General features: G+C 52.8%; 1 protein-coding gene across 3 annotated transcripts in view; it reads left to right on the top strand.

Annotated features, from left to right (window-relative positions):
- NDST1 (N-deacetylase and N-sulfotransferase 1) overlaps positions 1–21,618 on the top strand; it is a 60,222-nt gene that overhangs the window by 18,164 nt on the left and 20,440 nt on the right. For 2 of the 3 annotated variants that reach the window (XM_077895892.1, XM_077895894.1), the window contains exons 2-4: positions 10,838–11,737; positions 17,579–18,073; positions 20,965–21,052. In XM_077895892.1, coding sequence (XP_077752018.1) covers positions 11,225–11,737; positions 17,579–18,073; positions 20,965–21,052 — 1,096 coding nt within the window. In that variant the 5' untranslated portion in view covers positions 10,838–11,224. Of the gene's footprint in view, positions 1–663; positions 810–10,837; positions 11,738–17,578; positions 18,074–20,964; positions 21,053–21,618 lie in introns of those variants that run through there. The other variant, XM_077895893.1, reaches the window with a different exon arrangement.

Below are 21,618 nucleotides of genomic sequence, written 5' to 3'. Positions count from 1 at the left end.
CTGCGTGTGTGACCATGGCCTGGTTGCTTCTCCTTTCTGGGCTACATCAGGCCCTTTTAACCCAACACCTCAACACACCGGCCTGGCTTCTCTGCCTTTCACATTCTGGCAGTTACCCCTTTTCCTCCTCTGCTGAACAGGGCAATGGGAAGGACCCAAGCACTGAGTTGGGATGGGGCCAGGGCTCAGAAGCCAGCGTCACAACGCTTTGACCACCAGCTTGGCCTCGGTAGAGGATGTCAGGCCTTCTTTCTGTTCTTCTCAGGACGTGCGGGGGACACTGAGGTCTGGAGTGGGGAGCACCTTGTTTGGATCACATAGGCAGTCATGCAGAGCTGCAACTAGAAGGTCTTGCAGGCGCTGTGGGCTCCTCTGACGCTGGTGGCAGCCTTTCTTGAGAGCATCTAGAGGGCCCATCAGCACGAAGGTCAGGGACGTGCTTTCTCCCCTTCCGTGGAAGGCGCCTCCAGGCGGGGGGCCTCTGCCTGCGGTGGGGCCCCTGGGTGTAGGGCAGAGTCGGGCTGGACATCCTCTTTCCTAAGTCCAGGAGGGAGGGGCTGGTGGCCTGCAGCAAGGAACATGTCAGTGAGGTGCCTGGAGGCTTCTGGGAGGGATCTCCATTGGTGGCTCAGGGTGCCCTAGGGCCTCCCCTCCCTCCCTCCCTCCCTTCTGGGGAGGGAACTCGGCTGAGAGTAATGCCATTTGTCCTAGCTCTGGGATTAGGTGCGGCCGCGTTAAGTGAAGAGTGTGTAGCCATTAAAGGGATGCAGTGAAGGGAAGCGGAGCCCAGCGCAGCTGCCGGAAGTCTGGTGGGTCTTGTCATTCTCTCCCTGGCCATCCCATACCCTCTGACCATGGCCCCTAGTCCCCTCCTTCCTGTCCAGTCCTCCCAGGTCTGCCTGGACGTGTGTGTGTGCCTGTAGTGCCTGCGTGCTCACAGCCACCTGGGGGAGGGGTCCAGGGGTGCTGGGGTGGGGGCAGCCTGGCCCCCAAGCCTGGCACCAGGTCCTGTCTGCCTTTGGGACCAGGAGCAGGTTCCTCAAGTGTCCTAGCCCCTGGGGCTGCCCGAGAGAGATGGCTCAGGATGGACCCTGCAGATTCCTGGTGGAGTAGAAGGAGGTGGTGGCTGAGAGATGGGAAGGAAGGTCTCAGTTTCTCTTGTAGCTTCTTTTGGGCTGAGCAAGTCTGTGAACTGGCCGGAAGCCAACAGTTCTGAGAGTTAAAGATTTACCGTAGGGCCTTTGAGGTAACTGGAATGGTGAGGTCCCAGGGTGCTCAGAAGTCACATTCATGACTTTGATCCTGTCTAGACTGTGAAAGCCACAGCTTGTCAAAGCCAGAAGGACCCCTAGAAAGTTCACAGGTTTTTAATTTGTCATATGGTGGGGGCCGGACACAGCCACCCTGAATTTGTTTGGAATGTGGTATTTGTCTGTGGGGAGCTCACTAAGAGCTTTTATAGATTTTCATAGGGTTCTGTAACCCCAGGAGGTCATAAACTTCTGATCTGGTCCAACCGCTCATTGTCCAGTTGAGGAAATAGAGGCTAGATGTAGGGAAAGGTCTCATCCAGAGGCACATAGGGAGCGGGTGGAGTGGCTGGGACATGGATATGGACTCCAGGCCTACTTGGATTTTGGCTTTTTTTTTTTTAAAGCTTTTTTTAAAAAAAATATTTATTTATTCATGAGAAACCCACACACAGAGGCAGAGACATAGGCAGAGGGAGAAGCAGGCTCCCCACAGGGAGCCAGATGTGGGACTTGATCCCAGGGCTCTGGGGTCATGACCTGAAATGAACCAGATTTTGGCTTTTGTATCAAGGAGATGGAGGCCTCCTGAGAATGCCTGCTTCTTGGAATCTCTCAAGGGGGACACCCAGTGACCTGGGGTAGGTATGTGGAAGGATGGTATGGGGGCAGGGGCTGGCTGGCATTGCCCAGCTCCTCTGTGGGGGTGGCAGCGGGGGCAGGGCAGGTGTTAGGGCATGATAAGCTTGTTTCTTTCTTTTTTTTTTTTAATTTTTATTTATTTATGATAGTCACACAGAGAGAGAAAGAGAGAGAGAGAGAGGCAGAGACACAGGCAGAGGGAGAAGCAGGCTCCATGCACCGGGAGCCCGACGTGGGATTCGATCCCGGGTCTCCAGGATCGCGCCCTGGGCCAAAGGCAGGCGCCAAACCGCTGCGCCACCCAGGGATCCCGATAAGCTTGTTTCTACTTTATTGGGAAGAAATGGTGAATACATGGTACCTGGAGTGCACCAGCCCCATGAGGCATGCTGGTCAGTTATCGTTCGATTTGCTCTCGAAGTTGAGATCTCCTATTTCTTGCTCTCACTCCTGCCTCTGTCTCTTCTTGCTTCACATGGAGACTTTACCTGGGCAGGGAGGCAGCCCCCTTTCTCATGTGGACACCTGCTTGTCAGAGATGCCAGAGGCCCTGGGGCAAGGGAGGGTAAAGACCTTCTGGCTGAGATCTTGCCTTTCTGGGAACCTGTGCTATCCTTCTCTGCCAGTGAAGGCTTTCCCATCCGTGGAGAAATTGCGTCAGCCTGTGTTTAGGCAGCTGGGGCTGGTCATCTGCAGGAAGCCTTCCTCTGGACATGCTCTAGGCCACAGACCTGGGTTAAGAATGGTGTGGAATGCTGGGCATAAGGACCATATAGGGGTTACCAACAGTGGCTCCGAGGTGGGCTGGCTCAGGGTCATCCGAAGCTCTGCTTCTGCCCAGCTGTGTGACCTTCAGTCAGCTGCTTGCTCTCTCTGAGCCGAGGTTTCTCCTTCTGTAAAGTGCATATATTAGTGACATATATTCTCAGGGTGTGAGAATTGGGTGTGATAGATCAGGGAAAGCTCTCAACACAGTCCCAGCATGGGGCTGGTGAGTTACCAGGAGCTCAGCCAGTGCTGGCTGCTGTCAGCGAGGGAGGTTATGATATTTGTTTTGTTTTTTTTAAGTTATGATATTTGCAAGGAAATATCATTCCATTCCTTTTGACTGCCTATGATCTGAGCCTAAGAAAAATAGGAATGGATCTGACTCTGTCATAGATGGATTTGGGGGTTGAGTGGAGAGAGCCCTATTTGGGGAAGCTTCATGGGCTAGAGAGGAGCATGCTCTGTGATGGGCCTATCCACCATGGTCTGTGTTAGGAGCTTCGGTGGGACTGGAGGGCAGCTGGTCCTGACCTGCCTTGTTCCTAACTCTGCCCCTCCCCACAAGCTGTCTTGTTTGTTTGCTCGGTAAACCCTTCAGAGCTGGTGCAAAGGTAAACTCTCAACTCAGGCTCTGTTGGAGGAAAGACAAATTCTCAATAAGTGGGGTCTAAGTTCCTGAGGGTTTTTTTTTTTTTTTGGTTGAGCATTCCCTGCTGGGAAACCCAGAACAAATCCCAGGTTGGGAATCTGGGAGTAAACCAGGACTTTATGCTTTGTTTGCTTGTTGATTGACGGATGATTTGTGAGTCTTCTTCCAAGATGGATCAGGAGAGGCTGCTTTTGATGTTAAAGCACACATAAAATGGATGAAAACAGAAAGAACATCATTCAAAGGGAGCAGAGAGTGGGGTGTGCGGAGCAGTGGTATGTGATAGCATGCCAGGTGAACGCAGAGGGCCCGCGTCGCTTACAAAATGATGAGCCCAGGCTCTGGAGCTGGGTGGCCTGTGTAAGATCCCAGTCACCCACTCGTTAGCTCTGTGAGCTGGGCCAAGTTGCAGGCCCCCTCTGGGCCTCACTGTCCTCATCTGTAACATGAGAGGAAGGTAGGTCATGGTGCTGTGGTAAGGGTTAAATAGCATGTAGTACAGACCTATTGTGTCCAATAAATCGAAGTTCATATTACTAATGCATTTAGCTTGCTGATTTCTCATAGCAGATCCAAAAAGGGGAAGGTAATTGGCAGGCGCACATCTCTCTTGGGCACCTACCATCAGGTAGGAGATCCCTTCTGCTTTGGAGAGCTTTTGGTGAAGTTGGGGGACCAGTGTTCTCCTTGCGAGAGCAGCTGGCATCTGGCAACATGCATGCGGCGTCCCACGGTGGGACACCGAGCAGGAGAGCTTGCCTAGGACTTTGAAATACAGCAGAGTCCAACTCCAGGCTGAGGCTGGCCGTGGGGGAGGTTGGGCAGGGTTTTAATGGACAAGAAAATGGGTCAAAGTAGGTGGGGGTGGGGGCAGGGGATCCTTTTCTCTCTCGGGCTCTCAGGGCCTCCACCGGCTCACTGCAGGGTGGACTGCACACTCTGCAACCCTGAGACTCTGAGCCAGACTGCCGACAGTCCCTTGGTGGCAGCCCTGGACTCCGGGGTGACTGATGGGCAGGAGCTTGGCCCTCAGCCAGGCAGCACTGCGGGCCTGTGGGGGATGGGGTGTGCAGTGAATTCCAGCAGAGGAAGGGATTTGCTTCTGGTTCGGCCTCCCAGGGGTGTAATTGGGCTGGAGAAACTCCTGCACAGCTGGGAAGCAAATGTGGAGGATTTTCTTCGCTGTGCCCGTACGTGGAGGGTGGGGCAGTCTGAGGCAGGGTGGCTGGTGGAGCTGGGCGGTTGTGGGGTGTGGCTGGGTGGTGGGTGGTGGTGTGATTGTGCTGGGGGTGTGACCGGCTGGGAGGGGCTGGGTCAGCTGTGGGGAGTGGCCCTGGGATCGCACGTGGGGCTCCCAGCGCCTGGGCCCGCAGCCACCCCTCCTCCCCCAAGCCCCGGTGCCCATTCACAGACTTTTGAGACTGTTTGCTTCCCACTCCATACTTGCGCCTGTGGCCCAGATGGCTGTGATGACACTGCTTGAACAGGTCAGCACCGTGTGAGTTTGCCTGTGCATTCGTGTGCATGTAAGTATGGGGATATGGGGACAGGGTCAGGGATGCCCCAGACGGGAAAGAAAATCTGGCCTCGGTGAGTACGAAGGGCTGTAGGAACCTTCCCACATATACCCTGCAGCAGCATCATACCAGAGACAAAACCTCGCGACCTGTGAAAGCCTCACCCATCTTTAGTGCCCAGTGCCATGCTTGGTGCCTAGTGGTGCTCACTAAGTACAGAATGAGGGGATGGGGAGCAGGCTGTCTGCTTGCTCCCAGCCTCTAGTGTAGTCTGGATCCACTGTGAATTTGATACGTGGCGTTGGGGCAGTTGCTTCCCAAGCCTCAGTTTCCAAATCTGTTAAATGGCTAATCATTTCATTAGCCCATAGCACCATATGCCAGGCCCTGAGCTCTTTTACACACACCACCTCTTTTAGTTTCAGCAGCAGCCATGTGAGATGGATAAGCAGTATAAAGCCTGTTTCACATCTGGGGAAATCAAGACTCAGAGAGGTTGAGGGATTTGCTCAAAGATCACAAGGCTGGTAAATAATGGAGGCAAGGTTCAAGCCCAGGCAGGCTGGCTCCAGTCTCAGCCCTTTACCGTACCGCTAGCAGCTAGCACACTGCTACCTCTCAGATGGTTGGGATGCAACAGAATGGCATGCGCAGCCCTTCACTGGAGGCCTGCTGCATGTAGTGGGTACCAAGTACATGAGAGCTGGTTATTGGGTGCACCACACCAGGAAAGGCACAGGAAGCTCAGCCTCAGAGAGCTCCCGGTCTCACTCCTGGGGTACACCTTTTCATCCAGGGCAGAGCTAGACCCTCTTCCCAGTCTTGATTTCTAGACAGCTTGGTCTTTGGAAGGCCCTTGGCCTCTTCCTCCTTTCTCTTTAGGTTTTAGAGAGGATGGTGAGGGAAGCAGAGCATTTTGGGGTGGGGGGGTAGGGAGTGACTTTCAACTCCAGAGCAGTGGCCACAGTTACCGTGGTATTTCCCGAAAGTGCAGCGTTGCCATGGCATCTCCATGACGACAAGAGCATCTCATTCATTATCCCCAGCACCTTGGCAGGGAGAGCTGATCCTAGGGCTGGGAGAGTGCAGTGGGAGCCTGGCCGAGGGCTAGAGGTCTTGGTGGCTGAGGCCCCCTCCTGCTCTCCCCTGCCGCAGCCAAGGTGTCCCTGCCAGGCTCTGGAGCTGCCTCTCTCCTGGAGTCTAGGTTCAAATTTCAGTTCTGCCAGGGCTAGCTGTGTGATTTTGGGCAGGTGCTTTAACCTCTCTGAGCCTCATTTTCCTCAACTGTAAATGTAAATAGTGACAGTAGTAGTTATAAGGCTTAAATGAGGTAAGGTGTGTAAAAGTGTTAAATAAACCCAGTGCCAGCCTGGTGGTAAGTGCTTGATACATGTAGCAGTGAAAATAACAATGATGATGATTATAATGGTATCACTGATACTATTTTTATTATAGCTGCCCCCTTGGAGGGGCTCCCTGTGGAGGAATAAAAGACCAAATTTGAAGTTAGGAAGGAAACCTATTTGAGTCAAGATTTAGCGGTTTCCTGTGTGACTGTGTCAAGGCATTTCGCTTTGCAGCCTCAGTCTTCTTATCTGTAAATTGGGAGTAATAACAACTCATTATGATTCATTCATATCCTGAGTACTCAATTAGGACGACCTCTGCCTGGGGAGATCGGCGGGGCTTCCACGATGAATCAGACTTGTCCCTGCCCTTTGGGGCACCCAGGCATGTGGGGAAGGAGAAGGAATGAAATTAGTATTTGTGGAGGGCCTCTGTGCACCAGGTGCCAGGCAGGGCCTGCCCCGGCAGAGGTCAATAAGTCCTGGTCCCGCCCTGGGACCTGAAGGCTAGGGTGCGGAGCTGTGTATAGAAACACCTCAAGTCTATGGTGCATGGACCTCATGCTCAGGTGCACCCAGGGACTGGGCGGGAAGCCAAATGAAGGAAGGAGGTCGGCTGTGGGACCATGTTAACTGGAGAATACATGCCTCAGTCAGTGCTGGCCTGTGAGGATGTGTGCCCAGTGTCAACCGAACATGTTCTTTTTAAAGAAAAGTTAGAAGTTCTAACTTTTATGTGAAATCTCCTGATTTTGAAATATCGATAACTAATCTCAAATTTAAGAAAAATGCTGTGCAAGCCAAAGAATGCACATTTGCGTTCTGTTTTAGCCTGGGGGGGGAGGGGTCCTGACTTTCCCATCCTGAGCTATGGAGTGGGGATGGGGCCAGTAGAAGCCTGAGGAATGGGTGGATGGGGATGACTTCAGAGAGGTGATGACACTGGAACTGGGGTCTTGGAGGATGAGTAAGTGTCCCAAGGGGGAGGGGGAGGCATTCCGGCAATGGGAAGTTCCTTAGCAAAGGCCTAAATGCATGACCAAGATTGGTGACTGGTTGGGCGAGGCTGGAGTTTAGGAAAACTGCTGGCAAAGTCGGCAAGAGTCAGGCAGGCCCAGGGCAGCAGGGCGGGGGGCGGGGGGCATCGAGGCCTCAGCCTCCAGCCGTCCTGGAGGACTTGGTGGCTCCAGGGGGATTAGAAGCCCCCCAGTTTTCCATCCTTGAGTACAGGAGTTCTGGAATGCAGGTGGGTGTGGAGGGTCTTGAATGGCTGCCTCTAGGCCTTCAAGAGGGCTGCAGGGGCAGAGGGCGGGCAGTGCTGGAGGCTCCTCTAGCCAGCACGCTGGTGGCTGGCACTTTGTACAAGAAGCAGCATCTTGCCTGCCCCCCACCCCACCCCAGAGTATTTTTTAACCTTCTCTGGGGCCTGGGGCTAGTTGGCCCACTCTCTTTCTCCCTTTACCCTCTCCTGAGCCCAGGCTTTGCCATGGCTTTCTCCCTGGCCTTCTGGCCTCTAACCATCTGGTTCCTGCTCCTCTGTCCATCTCTGGGCAAAGGCCACGGCCTCTGAAAACGGCGATTTGGGATTCTGAGGACTGGCTGTCAGAGATTAGAGAGAGAGCCTGGAGTTGGCTTGACCGTGCTTTCTGGGCTCAGTTATTACCCACACTGTGGCTGACCCTCATGCGGTGCTGGGTGCCAGACATGGTCTGTGTGCTTTATATGTATCAACTCATTTAATTTTCAGAACTCTGGGAGCATGTCAAACTTTGCTGTTTTACAGATTAGGAAATTGGGGGCACTGAGAAGTTAGATAACCTGCCCAAGATCACATGGCTCCTGGGAGGTGGTGCTTGGGTTTGAATAAAGCTGCCGGCTTCTGGTCTTTGTGTAACCATAAGGCTTTCTTAATGTAGGGCTTTAGGTTCATGGGTGGGTTTGAGGGCATGAAATCTGGACTCCTTAAAATTGTTTCAAGATTTTCCAGCATATATGAATATTTTTTATAGGAAAATGTTGTCAGAGTCCCACAGGGGTCTATGACCCCCAGATGCCTGAGACTGCTGGTTGCATCATTAACAGTAAAAGTCTGTTAATGCAATCGACCAAGGGCCAGTGATCACAGCACCCAGGCCTGCAGGGGAAGCACGGTTGGGTGGCCGGAGTGGCCAGGTGCCCCCAGGCATGGCAGACAGATAGGGCATCATCCAGGTGGCTGTACCCCTCTACCCACTGTGATCAGGTCCTAGCCCCAAGGCCAAGAGGTGGGGCTCACTATGGCCACAGGGCAGAGGGCTACCCTTATCAGTGGGAAATAGGACTGCAGTTGCAACCTGGGGATAAACAGGCCTGTCACCTCAACCCTCCAGCCTCCGGCCAGGAAACCTGTCCCTTCTTGCCCTGCTCTCAGCTAGAATTGCAAGGAGTCCCTGGAAAGCTCTGCGCAGTCCCTTATCTCCAAGTTGAGGCATGTACCCTTCCCCATTCCTACCCCTGGCCAACTAGCACTTGTTCTTCTGGTCAGTTCAGGTACCACTTCCTCCAGGAAGTTTCCGTGATCTTCCCCACTTACAACAGTGTTAAGTGCCCCTGAATTCTCTCAAATGCCCTTCCCCCACTATCACATTCATCCCGCTGCATTGTAGGTGCTTGTTTTCTTGGCTGCCTTGGGTTCCCCATGTGCTGGCACATGCATAGTAAGGACTGAATTGAAGAATATCAGCAGCGGAAGAGCCCCCTGAGATTGTCTGGCCCAAGCTCCTCCCAAACAGGCTGGAAGCCCAGAGGGGTTAGGGCGTGCTCCTCATCACATAACATGTCATTGGCAGAACTGGGAGCAGCACTGGTATCTGAGACATATCCTCATCTCATTTCACACTCCTGCCTCTTGCTTCTGAGCACATCCTTTTTTTTTTTTTTTTTTTAAGATTTTATTTATTTGGCAGAGAGAGGGAGAAAAAGAGAGAGCATGAGCAGGGAGAGTGGTAGAGGGAGAGAGAGAAGCAGACTCCCTACTGAACAGGGAGCTGGACATGGGGCTCAATCCCAGGACCCTGGGATCATGCCCTGAGCTGAAGGCAGATACTTAACTGACTGAGCCATCCAGTGCCCCTGAGCACGTCTTTTAAAAACATTTGTTTCCTTATTTTCACAAAAATAGTAAATGATTATGGTAGAAAATCTAGGAAACAAGAAGAAGAAAAAAATCATTCAGATATGATAATTTTTAACGTTTTGGAGTTTTGTTGTTGTTTGGATTTAAAACCAGTTTCTAGCTTATGCATAACAATTTTAAGCAGAAATATAACCATGCATTCTGTTTTATAAATGTTTTCTACGGGGATCCCTGTGTAGCTCAGCGGTTTAGTGCCGCCTTCGGCCCAGGGTGTGATCCTGGAGTCCCTGGATCGAGTCCCACATCGGGCTCCCTGCATGGAGCCTGCTTCTCCCTCCGCCTGTGTCTCTGCCTCTCTCTCTCTCTCTCTCTCTCATGAATAAATGAATAAGACTTAAAAATAAATAAATAAATAAATAAATGCTTTCTACTTTAACAACATGTATGGCAATTATATTTCTATGTCAGTAAATGTCCTTCTTCCATATCTTGTAAAAGTTGTAAGCAAGCAGCTGCCGGGGATTCTAATCTGGTACTTGCATCATAATTGCTAAGGACAATCTCCTGTTGTTGAGCATTCGCTATTATAAACAGCATTGGGATTTGGATTCTTGTGGGGAAATCATTACACACTTCTGGAGTTACAACCTCTAGGATAATAAGTTCTTAGAAGTGCAGTTTTGGGTCTCTGGTATGTTGCGCCAACACTCAGTGCAGTGGATCTTGGGCCTGGGAGGGATTTTCAAAATCTTCACCCCCAGGTCTGGGTCTGAGGCTTCCATTGTCTTCCTGGCTGTGCCTGCCCAGACCCTCGTGCCTTCTGTCCCTGTCCCCATCCCTCTCTCTCTCCTGCTAGCCTCCAGCACTCATGTAAGGGAGACTGGGGGCTGCTATTTGGGGTGAGGAAACTGGGGCCTTAGTATAGTGGATGTGGGGTGCAGTCTTCATTTACTCCCCAGTGAAACCAATACAGGTGGCCTGCTCTGGGTGGGGGATGGGGCTGAGCAGGACCCAGGAACCCCAAGTTCTGGCTGCCTGATGAGGCTGCTCGGCCCATTCAGAGAGAGAAATGTGTGGGAAAGCACTGTGAGAGAGGAGGAGACGGCAAGGGTGGGGTGTTCAGCTGCAATTTAGAATTCCACCTCTAGCTCCCAGGCCTTGCAAAGGTTTGTTTCACTTTGTCCTCTCTGGACCTGGGATTTGCTTGGCCTAGTCTTGGACTCTGATAATTATAATAAATAACAACCACCGTCATAGACACCATATGCTTGGTATCGCTCTAAGTGATTTATACACATCATACGCCTTAGAGGTAGGGACATAAGCCCCGAACCTCTTGCGAGGCAGGTACTATTGTCAGCCCTTTTTCACAAGTAGGGAAACTGAGGCTCAGAGAGATCATGTGAAGCTTGTGTGAAATCACACAGGCTGGGCAGCAGTACTTGAGCATGGACTCGTGAGCTCAGGTCCTGTGTGTCCACAGTCGGCAGACCCCCTGGAAAGCCCACACTCCCAACTTTTCACCTGTGGCTCTCCTCTTCTCTCCACAGCCTTGGCCCCGAGGGCCCCACTGAGTGAGCGGCATGTGGCATCCCCGGGCCTGCCCAGAGTCCTTCAGCCCGCTGCCCAGCACCCTCAGGAGGCCCTGACGCCCTGGGGGCACTTCTGCTGTGCACAGGACCACGTGGGGCTTTGCCATGGTGACATAAAGGGGCGCGGAGGAAGGAAGGAGCGCGACCGGCCTGCGGACTGTGCCCCTGGCTGGGAGGAAGGGCCGGGGGCCCGGATCTTCCCCTCCTGCTGCCCACCGAGGGCCGTGCTTGCTAAGCGTCTGTGAATTTGTTGGCCAGTGGACGACTCTGGTGTCTCCTCCTGCGTGGGGCCTGGGGGTGGCCAGGGCAGGCGGGCCCCCGGCGGCCGAGGTCTCGGGGGCCAGGATGCCCGCCCTGGCGCGCCTCCGGAGGCTGTGTCGGCACGTGTCCCCGCAGGCTGTCCTTTTCCTGCTGTTCGTCTTCTGCCTCTTCAGCGTTTTTGTCTCGGCCTACTACCTGTATGGCTGGAAGCGGGGCCTGGAGCCCTCGGCGGACGCCCCCGAGCCTGACTGTGGGGACCCGCCCCCCGTGGCCCCCAGCCGCCTGCTGCCGCTCAAGCCCATGCAGGCGGCCGCCCCCTCCCGCACGGACCCGCTGGTGCTGGTGTTTGTGGAGAGCCTCTACTCCCAGCTGGGCCAGGAGGTCGTGGCCATCCTGGAGTCCAGCCGCTTCAAGTACCGCACGGAGATCGCGCCGGGCAAGGGCGATATGCCCACGCTCACCGACAAGGGCCGTGGCCGCTTCGCCCTCATCATCTATGAGAACATCCTCAAGTACGTCAACCTGGACGCCTGGAACCGGGAGCTGCTGGACAAGTACTGTGTGGCCTACGGCGTGGGCATCATCGGCTTCTTCAAGGTACACAGGGCTGGGGTCCCCAAGCGGTTCATAGCTCTGGCTGATTCTGAGTCCCATTTCTACACTCTATAGCCAAGTGTCTGACTTTTCCCATCTGTGAAATGGGTATAATGGTAGCGCCTACCTCCTAGGATTGTCGTGAAGGGTCAGTGGATGAGTATGTGTAAAGCGCTTGGAACACACACGCCTGATGTCTAATAAGTGCTTTTTAAATATTAGTTTTTATGCATGGCATAAAGTGCATGGCAGGCGGATTGCCTGCTATGCATGGGACTTGGCACACAATAGTCACACGCCTAAAGGAAGCCCTGGGAATGGGTGTGAGCTAGGAGAGGCTTGGTCCCTTAATTGTCATGGCAGTCTTCCTAAGGGACAGGGTGTGTCCTCATTTTGCAGACGGGAAAACCAAGGCTTAGGAAGGTTACGTATTTGAGGCTAGGTAGCCTTTAAGTGGGAGAGCCATGATTTGAACTCAGACTTAGTCTGGGCTCTGGATCCCAGACTCTTTCCTCTTGGCTATGGTGGGCTGTGGCATTTATGGATTTCCTGAACAGAGCCGTGTTGCATTGGAAGAAAGAGGAGAGAGGAATCCCAACAGCAGGTAAGCTGCTCTGGGCTCTGTGGGGCACCCATAATGACTGCTGGGATCAGAGTCTTTGCTGAAAGTGTCATGGAGAAGCTGTCCATGGGGAGGAGAAGGTTGGAACAGCTGGATCGGGGAATCTAGAGGCTCTGACCAGAGGACTCTCATCTTCAAGATGGGTGGTAGGGACTCTAGGTAGGTGCCTGGAGACATTTGTTTCTTCATTCAGCAAATATTTACTGTGTGCTTATTGTGTTCCAAGTCCTTTGCTAGGTACCAGAGACAGAATGGTAATCAGAGAGTGCAGAGTCACTCCTGTCACGGAGCTGACATTTCAGTGCAGTGGGGTGGAGTGGGTGACAGACAGTGTGAACAAGTAAACGTACCATGTGGCAAGTGGTGATAAGTACAAGAAGGAATAAAGTTGGGAAAGGGCATAGGGAGTGATGGGTATGGGCAGTTGACACTGTTTTTGCTAGCCAAGAAGGATGTCTTTGACAAAGTGACTGGAATGATGTGCGATGAGGAGCCGCATGGCTCTCTGTGCAAAGGGCTTTCCAGGCAGAAGTAACAGTAAGTGAACAGATCCTAAAGCAGGTTCTTGGTTGGCATGAGCTGGGAGAGGAGCAGGGGTGGGTCAGAAGTGGCCCGTGTCCGCTGACGGGTGCCCATGTGTCCCCAGACATTTGTGGGCACCCCTGTGCACGGGGCCCTGTGCTTGGTGTAGGGAGGAGCCTGGTCCAGGCGAAGGGTTCCCACCATGTGTTCTTTCATGCATTAATGCAGCAGGATGCTCTGCCACCAAAAGAAGATTTTATGGGCCAAGAAATTGAAGGCCCTTAGAAGTCCTGCAGTAGAGCAACCTGGTGAGATTTGTTCCCCAGCTGGTTTGATCACAAAGCCCTTTATTTCACAGAGCATCCTCTGGGAAATGCTGGCCTGGTTTATGGCTTTTCAGTAGCATAACCTCAGACTGCCTTTATTGTCTGTTTTTTCTTTTCTCCTGGACTCTTCCATTCCCTGCCATGAACTTCATTAAGTTTGATTCAGAGCCCCAGGCTTGAAGAACATCACAATGGCTGACATTTATTGAGTGCTCACCCAGCACCATGCACTGTCCTTGTGCTTTGTGTGAAGAATGAACTCACCTAACACTCACCCTCCATCCTCTGAGGCTGGTGGATATCATTCTGCTTTAAGAGAAAAAGAAACTGAGGCAAAGAGGGATGAGGAAGTGTGCCTCCCCTCATCCTCTAGTAAGCACAGATCCAGGATTTGAACCTGGGCAGTCTGGCTGCAGAGGCTTTAGTTGTAACCACTTTGTGATGAGTCCAGGGCCTCAAATGTGGCTTATGGAGTAGAATTTACATCAGCACCCAGAGCTTCCGTAGTCTTTGGAGACCAGACAGTGGGCTGTGGTCACTGGGCACAGTTGGTACACCAGAGCTTGGATCCCATCTAGCCCCAATTCTTCACTCTACAGAAGGTGAACATGAGGCCCTAGGGAGCAGGGACAGGCTCACAGTCTTACTGTGAGGTTAGTGGAAATTCCAGTCTTCATGTTCTTCCTACCATATTGCTTAAGACCAGACCCCTCCTTGGTCTTGAGCAAAGGCCTGTGACTTTCTGCTCAAACAGAGCCATCTGGTGGTTAAGCTCCATCTTTTGGCTCTTTCCACAAGGCCCACGTCTGTGCTGTGCATTGGGCTTGTCAAACCCAGAGGGTTTGTGGACTCCAGAAGCCTGGAGACCCACACTTTCCAATTCCCACCGGTGCTGGATTCCCAGGTCAGTGTAAGAGCAGGGGCTGAAAAGTCCAGACTCCGGTTCAAATCTTTCCGACTGGGGCAGGATATTAAACCCATCTGTAAAGTGGGCCCTATCATAGCACCTCCCTCACTGGGCCATGTCGAAGATGCAGTGGGTGGTACCCTGAGCCACCCAATGAATGGAAGTGTCTTGCTTTGTCATCCCATGTTCAGCAAACACAGCTGGTGGTCACTTTTGTCTGTCTTGTGGCTCTAACATGCACCCCTATGAGGTCCTTGGGGCGGGGGGCAGATCTTCCTTGATCACCCTGGTTCCTGCAATTGTCCCAACCTCCTGACTCCAGGACCCCTCTGCCTGCATGAATCTATTGGGAGATTTGGTGTCTCCGGAGTGAGTCCTTGGTGCTGAGGAGCAAGAGGGGTTCCTTTCTGGTGGGCTGAGGCCCACTGTAGGGGTTGGTCTCTGGGATGCTGAGGCATACTCTCCATTCCCTTCCCCAACTGGCTCCTTCCATTGCCGACTGGGGTGGGTGATTAGCAACTTGGCTTTCTCCCTTCCTTCATGTCTCCCCACTGGGCAGCTGGCTGAACCGCCAGCACCTGGCAGTCAGCTCAGGAATGGGGCTTTGAAATAGGATCCCCTAGTGCCTGCAGTCCAGTGTGGCCTCCCCGGCCACAGCAGGTGATGGACAGGGCCTGAAATGTCACCGGACCCCACTGGCTCTGCCCCCACATAGCCCAAGTGCTGGCTTCGTAGCCCAAGCGCTGGTTTTGGGATCCAATGGACCCTGGGGCCGGGCGGAGTGACCTCTCGGGCTGGCGCTCTGCATTGGGTCTTAACACTCAGGCTCAGGAGAGGGTGGGGCATGGGCAAGTACTGGTGTGTGGAGGATTGAATGCACGTTCTTTCTGGCGTTTTACAAAGCCAGAGCCCTGCAGAGCCTTTGTGGGAATTTGAAACAAGCACTCCTGCGTGGTGGATATTAGCAAAAGACACCATCTAGGCAGAGGCAGCTCCACTTGGGGCATGTGGCTCGGCCCTCAGCTGAATATCCTTGGGCAGTGCTCACCTGGCCGGCTCTCCTGGATGGCCTGGTATAACTCTCCTACCTTTCTCTCCAGACTCCTTTGGTGCCCTCCTTTGGTCCCCTTTGCTTTGCCCCACCCCAGTCATTCTCCACACGGAAGCCAGATGGATCTTTTTAAAATGCAAATTGGAAGCTGTCATCCCTCTGTTTGAAACCCTTTGATAGAGTCTTTGATGGCTTCCCGCTGCCACTCCAGTCCTCCGGGGTCCCAGGTCTGGCCCTGCCTGACCTTTCTGGCTCATCTCCTCCTCTCCTTCTTGGTCACTCCGCTGGCCTCTTGCTATTCCTTGAGCCCCCTCCTTCCTCAGAGCCTTTGGACTTGCTGTTTTTTGAATGGGACTCCTACTTTTCCCTAGTTGATACTTATTCTTTAAATCTTAGTTCAAAAGTCCCTTCTCCAGGAAGTCTTTGAGCCAGCTGACTATGGCCAGTTATTGACTCTTCAGGATCTATGAACTTGCTCTATGTAGCATGTGCCACATTGAAGTTTTGTTTTTTTTAAGATCTTATTTATTCATGGGAGACACAGAGGAAGAGCCAGAGCCATAGACAGAGGGAGAAGCAGGCTCCCTGTGGGGAACCCAATGCGGACCTTGATCCTAGGACTCTGGGATCACGACCCCAGCCAAGGGCAGACACTCAACCACTGAGCCATGCAGGCATCCTGTCATATTGAAGTTTTATATTTATTTCTGTGATTTTGATTGCTGCCTCTCTTCTCTGCTTAATTTTAAGGTTATGGGGGCAGGAGTCACGTCTATATTGCCTTACTATATCCCTGGCACTTAACATAGTACCTGGCACAGTAAATAGCTGTGGAATGAACAAATGAAACCCGTATTGAATATCTGTCAGGTGCCAGGTACTAGGGAACTGTTCCTTTTTATTCTTTCTAAAACTCCAGCTAACTCATGGCTCAATCTGTTAAGCATTCAACCCTGATTTCTAACTCAGGTCATGATCTCAGGGTTGTGAGATGGAGCCTCTCACCTCTCTCTTCTCTCCCTCTGTCCACACCCCCCCCCCCCACTGTCAAAAGAAAAAACAAACCCAGTTAGCTCATCAAACATGTGTTTGCTCCCACTGGGTATCAAGCCTGTTTAGGGCACTGGGGATCCAAAGGTGGAAATGATACAACTCCTGCCCTCAAGAGGGCAGACTGGTGAGAGAGAGACTCTGAACAGAAGATAATGCAGTGGCCAAGGTGATAAGTGCTGCAGATGAGGCTCTAACCTGGTTCCAGGGAGGTCAGTGCAAAGAAGAGTGTTTTTGCTTTGGGTTTTGAAGGATGAACAGGAGTTTGTCAGGCCAAGAAAATAGAATGGAGCTGACACAGGGACAAAAACAAATTGTGCTATATTCAGCAGCAGGTGGCTGGGAGGGGGAGGGATGGTATGAAGGAGCAGGAGCTATGAGCCTAGGGAAGACGACAAGGGGGGAGTGCCATGGGTACTGCCTGCAGATCCCAGGGAGCTGGGTAGCACCAGGCCCTGGGAAGAGAAGGGAGGTGCAGCGAGCTGGGCTAGGTGCTAGGTGCATTTGGAGGGTTGGGGACACTGTGGGCCAGAGTGGCTTTGGTCCTGCACCCCCAGCAGACACCTCCTCTTTGCTGTCTTCTGCATTGGCACCCACCTAAGATTTCTCCTGAGGAAAGGATGATGTGGTAAGAGCCGGTTGGGAAAGCCCAGCAGGGGAGCCTGGTGGCCAGGTGTGTGGGCTCCAGGGGCAGATCATCTCCAGGGGCATGGCTCTTCCTGACCCTGCCCGACCGAGGACAGCCTAAGTTTCCTCCCCCATGAAGTGGGATAACACAGGAATTGCCTCCTGAGACTGGTATGGGGACCAAAAGAGCAATTGGTTCTGCCTCCGGCCCCGTCCTGAGCACTTTGCCCGGATGAACTCTCATCATCGTCTACCATCCCATGAGGTACATTTTACAGCAGACAAAACGGAGGCACTGAGAGGTTGCAAAACTTGCCCAAGGCCAGGCATTCTGGCGGTGGAGTCTGGACTCACAACCGCTAGACTTTTCTCTGTGTGATTTTGGGCAAGTTACATAGCCTCTCTGGGCCTTAGTTTCCTCATCTGTAAGATGGGAATGACAGTGACACCTCGGCTGTGGGGTCACTGTGAGTATTAATAGCACCCCTGCATGCCAGGTGGGTGACCTGGGCTTCTGGCTTTGATCAGCACATGGTGCTAATGTATTATTGTGCCGGGCGGAGCTGGGTTTGCACCAGCGCGGTTAGGGTTAGCACGGGGCCCGGGACGCGATAAGGCTTCCGTGAGCGTTAGAGAGTACTGTTGACATGACTGTTAGCGGTCCCCACCTGAGGGTCTGCGGTCCCTCGGGGCTTCTGGATCTGACAGCTCTGCTCCCTTCTCCCCACCCTGGCTGCAGGCCAACGAGAACAGCCTGCTGAGCGCGCAGCTCAAAGGTTTCCCCCTGTTCCTGCACTCCAACCTGGGCCTGAAAGACTGCAGCATCAACCCCAAGTCCCCGCTGCTCTACGTGACGCGGCCCAGCGAGGTGGAGAAGGGCGTGCTGCCCGGCGAGGACTGGACGGTGTTCCAGTCGAACCACTCCACCTACGAGCCGGTGCTGCTGGCCAAGACGCGCTCCTCCGAGTCCATCCCGCACCTGGGCGCGGACGCCGGGCTGCACGCCGCGCTGCACGCCACGGTGGTCCAGGACCTGGGCCTGCACGACGGCATCCAGCGTGTGCTCTTTGGCAACAACCTCAACTTCTGGCTGCACAAGCTGGTCTTTGTCGACGCTGTGGCCTTCCTGACGGGCAAGCGCCTCTCGCTGCCTTTGGACCGCTACATCCTGGTGGACATCGATGACATCTTTGTGGGCAAGGAGGGCACGCGCATGAAGGTGGAGGATGTGAAGGTATGGCCAGGGGAGGGGGTGCCAGACAGGTTGGGGTGAGGGGTGCCTGACAGCCTTCGACCCTGGGGATGCCCCATCGTGGCTTCCCTGTCTGCCTCTCCCCAGTGCTGTGAGCACCCCCATCCCATTTCCTCGGCCAGGCAGTTTTAGTAACTGTTTGACTAGACAAAAGTGTCACTAGACATTACATAGAAGTACTGAATATAGAAGAATTTTGCATCTGCCAGGTGAAGCTCAGAAATGTACACGCAGAGGGAGAGACCCGGTCACTGAAGCTATGCAGGGTTGCTTATCTGCCTTTTAATCCAGAGGTGATTTTTCACTCTTGAAAATGTTTATGTCAGTTCCAGAGCTCCCACAGAACTTTTGAAACAAGAATTAGAGCTTGAATCATACACGGACATATTTTCACTGAGGTCTATATAAATAGTGGAGTGCATGTGTTTATTTAAAAAAGTGTTTACCAAACTAAACTGCATGTAAAAGCATTTTGCAGACCACGAAATTTTACACGCATGCAGCACTACTAAAGAGAAGCCTACAAATTAAGACCATTAAGTCGGCTTTAAAATGCAGTTTTCATCTAGTCTCTTATTTTACTGCAAAGTTCTTTGCAAAGAAAAAGACATAACTAGCGTATGCGGGAGGGGGTGTGTGTGGGGGAAATCAGTACTGGTTGCCACAAACAGAGGGCAAGGACCACAGTAGATCCAAGGAAAACAAAACCAAGGGATTAAATTCTGTAGAGATACTGCTGCCTGTTGACCCTGTCCTCCCTTAGGAGATTAGCAAGCGTTAGGACATATTAACACCGACTCCTCTTTGATGTTAGGATTGCAAAAGAGACTTCTAAGAGGAGGGCTTTCCTCCCAAGTGAATCTGGTTGTGGGTACTGTGTCCCATGTCCTCCTGAAGTCACTGTTGGGGTTCGCCCCAGAGCCCAGGAGGAAGGCCATGGGAGCGTTAGTCCTCCTGCCTGGGGCAGGAGTGAACACACCTCCAGAGGAGAAGAGTGTGGCAGGTGGTGTTGGGGAGCAGGCGCTGTCTGGAGAGTCAAGATCAATTTGACCCTTAATTAACTGGAACTCTTGGCCACATCCCTTCCCATGTCTGAACCTCAGTGGTGAACTGACAAGAGGGGCAGATGGGAAGCTTTCAGGCTGTTCCTCCCCATCCCACCCCGGGGCCAGGCTTTGAGTCCTCCCAGCTCCCATCTTGTGGGACAGGGGAGTGTCGCTTTGATCTGCTTTACACGTTGTGTTTGCTACTTGAGATTTCGCTTCCTTGAGGGCTGAGGGCCGTCCTGTTGAGTGTTAAGACTGTTCCTTGTGGAGGCTCTCCAGTTCCTGATGCTTCATGCGATGCCATAGCCCACGTCTAACAAAGCAAATTGCTCTGTTTTCTACTTCTACTAATGGGTGTGCTTCCCATTCTCTCCTGCTGTAACCTCAGTGTTTGCTGCCTGTCCAGCGAGTCCTTGATACTGGTTCAGGGTTGATCCCGCAAGGAAACCAGGCTACCAGGCTCACTGTGTCCCTCTTGGGGCCTGAGGTTGCCTTGCTTAGTTCTTCTTTTCCTCGCTTTTACAGTGAGAGGGATGAGAGCAGTTTGGAGCTATCTCTGTAGAAGAATACTAACAGCGACACCCTCTTCCGTATGCTCGGCTCAGGGTAGACTGCCAGGTGCTCCTCCAGCCAGGGTCCCATTCACCTTAAACATCCTTGTGGGTCTGAAAGGGAAGAGATTTTTCTCTCTCCCCTGTCCCTTAATCCCAAGCACAGGCTGCAACTAAGCCTTTCTTTCAGGGACATGAATGTCACCTCCTTAACTTGTACAGTACTGTCTTGCACTGCAGTTTAGGCCATAGGGGCAGCAGGTGCTTTTTCAGGGCTGGCAAATCCAAGCTCTATGTTTAGCCCTCTCTGTATTGCCTCGGCTGATCCTCAGCAGCCCCATGAGGTGAGCACCATTGCAAGTCCCATTTTACAGAGGAAGGCACTAAGGCTCAGAGAGGTGATGTAACATGCCCAAGGCCACACAGCTAGAGCATGCCTGTCTGTTAGGTAGTGCATGGCCTTGGTAAGATGCTGATGGTGGCCCCAGGAAGGCCAGGACTTTCTATTTGCAGACTTAGAGTCTGACGCTGGCTCTTCTTGCAGGTTTCTTGGCAGCCTTGTGCATTGTGTGCAGGGTGGGAACTTTTGGAGTCCTGACTCCAGAGTACAAGTGTGTGTTTGTTCTACAAGCGTCCACATCCCTTCTTTGGCTTGCCCAGCATGGCCTGTGCCATGCACGGGGACATTGCGTGGCTGGGTTCGCAGTACGTCTCTGGAAAAATCATGATCCTGGGACATCAGCCTTGTACTCACTGGGAGAGACCCTCCATGTTTGCCAGACTTAGATACAAGGCTCACAGTGGCCGTGACCACGCACCCAGCCATGCCACCATTTCACATTACTTACCAAAATGTCGGGCAGTTTGACACGCAGGGTCTTGTTCAAGTACCCGGAGAGAAATTACCATCTGCATTTCATACTTGGGGAAACTGAGGCCTCAGGCAGTCACAAAGCTTTCCGGAGGGTGCATAGCAGAGCCGGCTGGAGCCAGGTCTTCTCTGGCCAGGGACCTGGTGCAGGTGGCAGCCCAGGGCTGGCTTCCTGGATGTGGGACCCTGCACTCAGAAGGGGCCTGCACGAGATTAGCGCTCTGCCATGGGCTTCTTGACATTTAAATAGTTTTGGAGCCAGAGCCCACATTTTTATTTTTTGTGGGGCCCAACAAACCTTGCAGGTGGTCCTGCAACAATAGGATCTTTCTGGGCCTTCAGTGGGAAGAACAGGGAGCTCCTGGCTTCCGCCTCACCCACTTCCTCCTCCTCTGCCTCTCCTAGGCCCTGTTTGATACGCAGAATGAACTACGCACACACATCCCAAACTTTACCTTCAACCTGGGCTACTCAGGGAAATTCTTCCACACAGGTAAGTGGGCCTGGCTCTGACCCCACGAGCAACTTCCAGGGGCCCTCAGCAGCTGGATTCTTGGAGTGCTGTGCCACAGGGGCAGCAGGTGGGCTGATGGACCCACATTAGGGCCACATTGACCCAGGTGGCCTGTCCCTGATCCAGAGCCCACAGAGCAGTCACGGCCCCAGGCAGAGGGCATTTCAGGGCAGCAGTAATGCAACAACAGCCCTCACTCATCCCTCCCTGTCCTTCAGCCAGTACTGTCTTTTGGGGTTTTTTGTTTTGTTTTGTTTTTTATTTACTTGTATTTTTCTAAAAGATTCCATTTATATATTTGACAGAGGGAGAGTGCACAAGCAGGGGGAGTAGCAGGCAGAGGGAGAGGGAGAAGCAGGCTCCCCATGGAGCTGGGATCCCGATGCAGAACTCGATCCCAGTACCCTGGGAGACAGCAGACACTTAACCATCTGAGCCACTCAGGTGCCCTGGACTGTGCTGTCTTTTGGGGGCATCCTTTTGTCGCCCCCTCTCCACTGTCTTTTAAAATTATTTGTCCTACGTCTGCTTTAAAAAGTAATTGA

The sequence above is a fragment of the Canis aureus genome, chromosome 4 (assembly GCF_053574225.1).
Source record: "Canis aureus isolate CA01 chromosome 4, VMU_Caureus_v.1.0, whole genome shotgun sequence".
Lineage (NCBI taxonomy): Eukaryota > Metazoa > Chordata > Mammalia > Carnivora > Canidae > Canis > Canis aureus.
This window is presented reverse-complemented; position numbering and strand designations above follow the sequence as displayed.